This window comes from Castanea sativa, chromosome 2 (assembly GCF_040712315.1).
Source record: "Castanea sativa cultivar Marrone di Chiusa Pesio chromosome 2, ASM4071231v1".
Taxonomy (NCBI): domain Eukaryota; kingdom Viridiplantae; phylum Streptophyta; class Magnoliopsida; order Fagales; family Fagaceae; genus Castanea; species Castanea sativa.
The window spans coordinates 22,245,965-22,254,666 of NC_134014.1; the positions used below are offsets into that span (position 1 = coordinate 22,245,965).

At 36.6% G+C, this 8,702-nt stretch overlaps 1 protein-coding gene across 1 annotated transcript; it reads right to left on the reverse strand.

Annotated features, from left to right (window-relative positions):
• Positions 1–896: 896 nt before the first annotated feature.
• LOC142625070 (uncharacterized) lies at positions 897–3,455 on the reverse strand. Its single transcript, XM_075798779.1, has 4 exons — positions 3,090–3,455; positions 2,824–2,918; positions 1,911–2,197; positions 897–1,498 (listed from the first exon to the last, which is right to left on the reverse strand). Exons 1-4 carry the CDS (start codon positions 3,453–3,455, stop codon positions 897–899), a joined length of 1,350 nt encoding a protein of 449 aa, XP_075654894.1.
• Positions 3,456–8,702: the final 5,247 nt, after the last annotated feature.

Genomic DNA, 8,702 nt, shown 5'->3' on the forward strand with positions numbered 1-8,702 from the left:
AACGATTAACTCACTAACCAATTTGTGCATCATCATAGTCTATTTATCTTTGGTTGGGGGGATAGCAGGATGGCATGTGTAGCTCGCTGAAATATGTCACATTGATCTTCTTATGGGTGTTGAATGAATGCTTCACGCAAAGAACCTACTCTTGCAGTGGTGACTAGAGGAAGGTATGTAGTTTGGCTGTGAGTTGTGATTGGGCATCTAAAACTATGAGGAATACATGAACAGAACCTGGACTTTTTGTTTTTATTTTCATTTAATAATTTGTTTTGATGAGATCTTAAAGTTAACTGAATCCTCAAAAGTTGTTGGGGCTGTTTTGTTTTTACTCCCCAACTATGATATAAAATAAATAAATAAATAAAAATACCAAGTCTTTGCCATAATGAAGTGGAGCTCACTTCAATGCGTTTCTTGTAAGAATTCATAACATCTTTGATATTATCTTCTAAAAGAACCATGATTTATATATATATATATATATATATATATATATATATATATATATATATATATATCTTAACATCTTTGATATTATCTTCTAAAAGAACCATGATTTTTTTTTCTTTTATATATATATAAAGCCGAAGCCACTAACTTTTGGTTGACCTTTCTACAATTTTACATATCAGTATTATTTAAATAAATATTAATGAAAAAAACCTCTAACGCATGTTAGACTTCTAACCAAATACAGTAACACTAACATCAACTTATCCGTAGCAATCTTTCATAAAATATTAATATTTACACTAGAATCAATCCCATTATTTTAGCAAATATAAATTTGAATTTGACAGTGAGTAGGTAATTCAATATGTGCTAGAATTTTACTTGCCAACGGTAACAATTAATGTCTTATTTTTTGGTGAGTTGGAAATTACATTAAACTAAACAGAAATATCAGCCAAAGCTGAACAAAGTCTTGGGTGATAAGTTCCCAACATATCAAACTCCAAAAGAGAAATAAGCATGGGAGGGGGAGTTACAAAAGAGATCTCCACATCATAATTAGTAGAACCCATGCGAGCAAGGGCATTGGCACAACAGTTAGCCTCCCTGTAGCAGTGCAAAATCTTAACCTGAGGCAGTTGCAACAACAAGTCCCTGCAATCATCCACGAGAATAGAAAAATCTCCATTAGTGCTAGCATTACAAGAAATTAGAGACACTGCTGCAATGGCATCAAGCTCTAGTTCCATAACTTGGGCATGCATCTCAATACAGCGCAATAAGCCTTCTCGCAAAGCCCATAGCTCTGCTGCCAAGCTTGAAGTGACTACACAAGCTTTTGCAAAACCACCAATGCACTGGCCCTTAGAATCTCGAATAATCCCCCCTCCTCCAGCCAACCCCGAAGGGGCTAAAAAGGAGCCATCTGTATTGAGCTTCCACCAGCCATCAGGGGGTTTTAGCCATTTAACCAACCTTGAAGTTTTTGTGTTCCCTTTTCTCAGATCGGCAACACAGTTAGGAACTCCATTGTTTGCATCTCCACCAATTGCATGAAATTAGAATTAGTGCACTACTGCCCAAATATCTTCCTATTTCTTTGCAACCATAAATTCTAGATACCCAAAAGAAAGAATACACACCACATGTAGTCCTTGTCCTTGGCCAATAACTTGCTATTCGAGTTTACATACATCCAATCTTGGTAATCACCTGAGAAGATCTGCCACAAAGGAAGGGGGCAATGTGCTTGTCTCCAAACACATTGAGCTTCAGGTTAGTCTCTCAAAACATGAGCAATGGTTTCATTCGGATCCAAACAGCTTCTACAACCCCCTAGACCTCCAACCCCTCTATGTTCAAGAATAGCATTAACTGGTAGGCTATGGTGATAGCCTTTCCACAGAAAATTTTAATCTTAGGCAACATACACAGTTTCCAAAGCCACTTACCTGCAAAATCTTGGATGCTAGGATCTTCATTGACGGCTAACAAATAAGCACTCTTTGATTCAAACTGCCCATTCGCACTTGAAACCCAGCACCGTTGATCCTTTCTCCTAGCTGATCTGTGGATTGGAGTAGCCTTAATGGCCTTTAGAACATCAGCAGGCAACTCAAGGGAAACATTATCCGTGGCCCAGATGCCATTTTGCATCAAATCAATCATTGTAACCTCGTCTTCCCCTCTATTTAAGGGGCCTTCAACCAAAGATTGGATAGTTCCCTCATTAAGCCATCTGTCATGCCAAAAACTCAACATGTTGTTGTTCCTAATAAGCCATTTAGATCCCTTATCACATATAGGTTTACCCTTTTTTTATAGTTGACAAACACAAGAAGGTTTCCCTTTTCTATTATTAGCCCTTAATCTGTACTTCTTCTTCAGGACCTCAGCCCACCTTGCATTTTCAGACGTCTCCATTCTCCAATACAGCTTTGCAGCCAATGTAAGGTTCCTCCCCTTGGCAGATTAAATGCCCAACCCCCCCTTTATTCTTGGGTTTAGTGACTTTCTCCTAGCTAATCATGTGCATTTTCTTCTTTTCATCTGGTGATCCCCAGATAAAGTTTCGGTTCAGTCTGTCAATGTCATTAAGAACTTTAGAAGGTAAGAAATAACCTTGCATCAAATACAAGGGGATGGCAAAAGTTACTGATTGGGTAAGAATCAACATCCCGGCCATGGACAGAAGGCTTGCTTTCCATCCCTGAAGCTTAGTATGCACTCTCTTAAGTGCATTTCTATCAGCTAATCATGTGCATTTTCTTCTTTTCATCTGATGATCCCCAGATAAAGTTTTAGTTTAGTCTATCAATGCCATTAAGAACTCTAGAAGGTAAGAAACAGCCTTGCATCAAATACGAGGGGATAGCAGAAGTTACTGATTGGGTAAGAATCACGCTCCCGGCCATGGACAGAAGGCTTGCTTTCCATCCCTGAAGCTTAGTCTGCACTCTCTGAATAACAAAGTCAAAGTCATTAGACGTTGTCCCAAGAAGCTTAAGGGGAAATCCTAAATATTTGCCAAGATTGAGAGTAGACTTCATACCCAGCACCTCACACATCTCCTCATGCTACTCATGCCCAATATTTGGGGAAAAACAAATCTTTGACTTAGCCAAGCTTACCTTCTGCCTCGAGAGCTCGCAAAAAGTGTCAAGAGTTTCCTTCACATTGTCACAATTCTTTAGGTTAGCCTTAGCGAAAAGAACCAGATCATCAGCAAAAAATAAATGAGAAAAGGCCGGTCCATTTCTAGATGCTTTGACAGGATCCCAAAGTTTTTCTTCAGACTTCAAATCAATCAAGAACCCCAGCATCTCTATGCACATGATAAAAAGATACGGGGACAATGGGTCACCCTGCCTGATACCCCGGGAAGGCAAGAAAGATTCCAATTTCCCACCATTAAGCAAAACGGAAATAGAGGAGGTAGAGATACAGCTCAGAATTAGCTTTGTGAGGGGCTCAAGAAACTTGTAAAGCTGAAGCATATCCCTTACAAAGTGTCACTCCAACCTATCATAAGCTTTCTCTAGGTCTATTTTAATGGCCATGTAACCTGTTTGCCCTCTCTTCCCACTGATGGTGTGGAGGATTTCTTGGGCAATAATCATGTTATCCAACCCCAGTCTGCCAAGCACAAAGGCCATTTGAAGAGGAGAAATAATGTTGGGTAGCAAGTGACGCATCATTTTCACTATGAGCTTTGTCACAATTTTATACACAGTATTGCAAAGACTGATAGGTCTAAAAGCTGCCAAGCAATCAACCCCAGGTCTCTTGGGAATTAAGGAGATCAAAGTTTCATTAAGGTGGCCTAGCATGACAGAGCAAGCAAAAATTCCCTTAACTTCCTTAATAACAGTATCCCCCACTACATTCTAATAAGTTTAGAAAAAGCCAGCATGCAATCCGTCTGGCCCTGGGGCTTTAAAGGGCTTTAAGCTCCATAGACCTTCCTTTATTTCTTTGCTAGTAGGCTCAACAGCCACCTCAACAGCTTCTTCTTGACTAAAGGCTTTCGGCCAACGAGAAATTACCCAAGGATTCCTTGGAACACTAACACTATCTGAAGAGAAAAGCTTAATAAAGCCCGACCTGACAAGCTCAGCTACCCCATGTTCATCATAGACCCAATCACCCTGGTCATCTTGCAAGCACGAAATTCTATTCCTATTTCTTCTGATCAGAGTAGAGATGTGAAATAACCTACTATTTCTATCCCCTTGGATTAGTCAATTGTACCTAGATTTCATCGACCAGAATTCTTCCTCTTAACTGAGTATATCCAAATACTCTCTTTGTAGCTATTTCTCAAAACTAAACAAAGCCTTACATGGTCTGTTTGCAATGTTAACCTGAACCCCCCGAAGCTTGGTTGTTACCCTATTCTTCTTGTGAAAGATATTTCCAAAAACGTCTCTATTCCAAGATGTGACATCCCTAATAAATTTTTTCAACATTGGGTTTGAGGTCCAAATCCTCAGCCCAAGATGCTGAGACAACATCAAGAAAGGTTGGGTGTGACATCCACATGGGTTGAAAATGAAAAGGTCTACATAGTTTTGTGCCATTGGGAGCTTCCAAACTGAGCAACACAAGGCAATGATCTGAGTGGGTTCGGGCCAGATGATTCACTGAGGCTTTAGGGTACAAACCCCTCCAATCACAGTTTGCAAAAGCCCTATCCAACCTTTCTTGAATGAACATGCCCATTTCTCTTTTATTGACCCACGTGAACTTAGGCCCATGGAACCCCAAATCCCCCATCCCACAGGCATCCAGACAATCTTTAAAGAGTTGAACTCTCCTAGGATTCAACAGGTTTCTCCCTTGTTTGTCATGACAGGAAAGCAACTCATTAAAATCCACAACCATAAGCTAAGGAAGTTGGTGCAAACTAGCAATAGCAGATAAATTATTCCACAACAATTTACGTTCAGCTAATCTAGGGCTTGCATAAATGGAAGATAATACCCAAGAAAGGTTAGAGTCAAGTACCTTAACTGTGACATGTATCTCCTGTTCTGTCTTAGCAAGCTGCGTGACTTCCACAACATTTGAGTTCCACAATAACCATATACCTCCAGAGTAGCCAATGGTATCAGCATGAATCGCTCCATCGAAAGGGAGCCTATTAGTGATGGCTTTTGCCCTTTCTCCACCCACTCTTGTTTCCGTAACAACCATAATTGCAAGGGAATGCATATTCAATAAATCCAACAAAATACTATGAAAACGGGGGTTCAATGCCCCCCTACAGTTCCAGAATACGATATTCATTAGGAAAAAAGAGAGTAAAGCGGAATCTTCCTCAAGCAAATTCAGAGCCCTCGCCCTGATCAAACACCTCCATCCCATTTCCCTCAACTGTTTCCTGGTCAATTCCACCCCTTTCACCATAGTCATCATGTGCTTCAGAATCCCCAGTGGTTGCTCCCAAGAGCATACCAATAAAGAATCTATAAGTGTCATTATATGGGCAAATTAACTTATGTTCTTCGGATTGGTAAATTTGGTGTATCATTATCACCATGTGTTAGGAATCACGTTTTATAAAGCGAAAAATATTAATTATAATATTCTGTTTGGTGTTGAAGACTTTAACTTTTTATTGGTCTCTTCAGAGCTTGCCACATTATTATCATTTTTTAAAAACAAAATAATTTAATTTTTTTTAATTAATAGTATCAACTTCAACCCCGAGGAGGACTAATCTTTGACATCAACAGCTAAAGTTCAAACTAACAAGGAGTGAAACTCTATTTCTCTAACAAGCCCAACTTAAACTCAACTTAAACATTAATTGATAATTTATCTCCATATTTGCAGGGTTAATCATGAACACTATAAAAGCAGTGCAAACCCCAATATGTTTTTTGAAAGCCTCTACTTTGTCAAAAAAAAAATTATGGTTTTTCATGTATTTTTTTAAAAAGTGATTTTCGTACATGAACCACCAAACCCTACGCCTGTGGCTGTATATGATTTTTTTTCATCGTTTAAAGTTTAAACCTGTTAAAATTTAAAACTTATTGCTTTATGGGTTCGCGTATTTTTTTTTCTTATATTTCTCTATTGTTTAATCATATATGTAGGGCTAAAAGGCCCAGAAATGTATATTGGGCCGAGGGCTTTATTCGAGGACGCTTAGTAGTCTGAGGATAAGAAAACATTAGTGAAGGGATAAGAATCAGAAGGCTACAAAAAGATTATGTCTATAAGAATTTTGGAAGGTAGTCTAAGGAGGAATGCCACCTCGGCTAAGTAGAGCAGAGTTCAAAAGGTGTGGTCTATCATCAAGAGCAAAACTCCGGAGGATTCTATTGATAAGGATAAACATCGGAAAAGCATAGGACAAAGGGAAGCTAAGAAATATTTAAGAGAAAGTTGCTACTACTGCATTGAATGCTCTGCAGCTAACTCTCTGGCCGCATTAATGTGGAGGTGATACCTGAACAGTGATATTCAGTCTTACAGCTACTCCTAGAGACTTCAAGAAGGTTTTGATGGGACAATGATCAAAGCCAGCAACTTGACCTACATGTGGAAGGTGGAGATGAAAGAAATAGGATAATATAAGAGAGAGAGAGAGAGAGAGAGAGAGAGAGAGAGAGAGAGAGAGAGAGAGAGAGAGAGAGAGAGAGAGAGAGAGAGAGAGGCCCTTTAGAAAGGGGGTCTATCCAAGAATCAATAGAAAAAACACTATAGCAGTCAGAACAGAAACTGTAATCAAGTCTAATAGAAATATATCAAAGAACTACTCTCCTCGGACTTTGCCAAGGAAGGATTTCTTTGCATAAAACTTATTTTTCTTTGTTTCCTTATCAACTTTAGTCCATTGTGAGTCTTGTTCAATTCATTAAAGTCTAGTTTTTTATCCAATTCTTTACAAATTCATTGTGTTGGGTTTTTTGGGCCTAAATCCTGTTACCTCTTGGGTTTAGGACTTCAATCGCGCCCTTACAATATATATTTTGTTTTGTTTCAATAATTTCTAAGAGGTAAATCATCTGATTTTTTGATATTTTTTGGTTTTTCAAAAGTTTTAATATCTGAATTTTTGAATTATTTTTTTGCTATTTTTTTGTAGTATCTGAAATTGTCTAACAAATTTTTTTAAGTCATTGCACATTCAAGCAATGACTTCTTCATCAAATTATAACACAAATTGAAGTCATACATATAAGAGCAAATTATGCAATGATGTAGTTTCTTAATCAATTTAAGATTTTATAAAATTATTTTAGTTTACTTCACAAATAGATAGGTTCTCATGAATAGCACGGTTGGAGACTGATTTTTTTTTTTAAAAAAAAGAAAGGTTTGGAATTAGAATCCAAATGTCTTAGATTACCAACTAAACAAACTGCCGTCAACATTAAAATTGAATTTTAGAGCCTATATATATATATATATATATAGACACACACACTTTTTAACTAGCTTGTCTATAATCTATAAATACCATATAACAGAAAGACTTTTTGTTGACTTATTAATTTTGTGACACATAAGATTTGCTGCCTCCACAATTTTAATTCTCATTTTTATTTTTTAAATAGATTAAATTTTTAGCTTTTGTTTTTTACTTTTACCTGACTCCTTTGATAAACCTTTCATTCTCCTTCGTCTCTCACCTTTCTCAGTCTGAAGGTTCCAAACCATTCAAATTGGGGTTACATGAGTGGAGAGGAAATCGATCTGGGTTTTAGAGTTGTTATTTATTTATTATTTTGTTTGAGAGAGTCCAATAATAAACATTGTGAATAACTTTGTTATGGGTTGTGTAAGGAGTTTTGCACAAAACAGAGGTGATGGCTGGAATGAGTAAAACAAGGTTTCTACTGTACTTGATGCTCATCTTTTGGGACAGTAATGATCTTTCCTTCCCTTTCCTTTTATTAGATGAGCATCCTTGTCATACCCTTGATGTGTTTGAGAGATTGCCTGAATGTTTTTTCAAAAATAAAAGGAGCTGTTTATGTTGCTCGATAGTGCTATAACTTAAGAGCCAAAAAAAAACTCTTTTGTCCAATTTCAGCTCCAGGAAAAGTGTAGTTTGAAGCTCTATTTCTTTGAACTATTAGTTGCTTTTTTTACTAGGGAGGCTTTTAGGAAATCTGATAATACATTTAGGTTAGGTAATGTTCACAACTTGATCTTTTACCAAGAAAATGTTTTGTTGCTCCTTTTCTTTGAACTGTAAGCAGTGAATCCAATGTAGGAATTAGGTAATTCATAAAGAAGGTATTTGACTCTATTTTACATGGTTTTCAGTCCCGAATCGTTCAATGAACCGTAAAATAAAGAGGTTTAAGGTTTTCAAGGTCAGACTGAGGTCGAACCAAAGTCGAACCAAAGTCGAATCATGATGACGTCATAATTAATTTAATAATTATTTAAATATAAATAAATATAATAAATTAGTGTAAATAGAAAATTTAATTAAAATAATCCAATTAAATATAAATATTTATATTTCAAATTAATATTTTCATATCATAACTTTTACCAGACAAATAAGAAATATCAAATCCTAAGTAAATTTAACTATAATATTTATTTATTTATTTATATATTGATTAGTTAAACTTGTAATAATAATTATAATAATATTAGAGCAATAATAGTATCATAACATTTTATACAAATTTTATTATAATTTACCACGTAACGAGATGTGAGTGGTAACGATATAAACTCATAATTTTTTTTTTCATCGCTCACATTTTGCT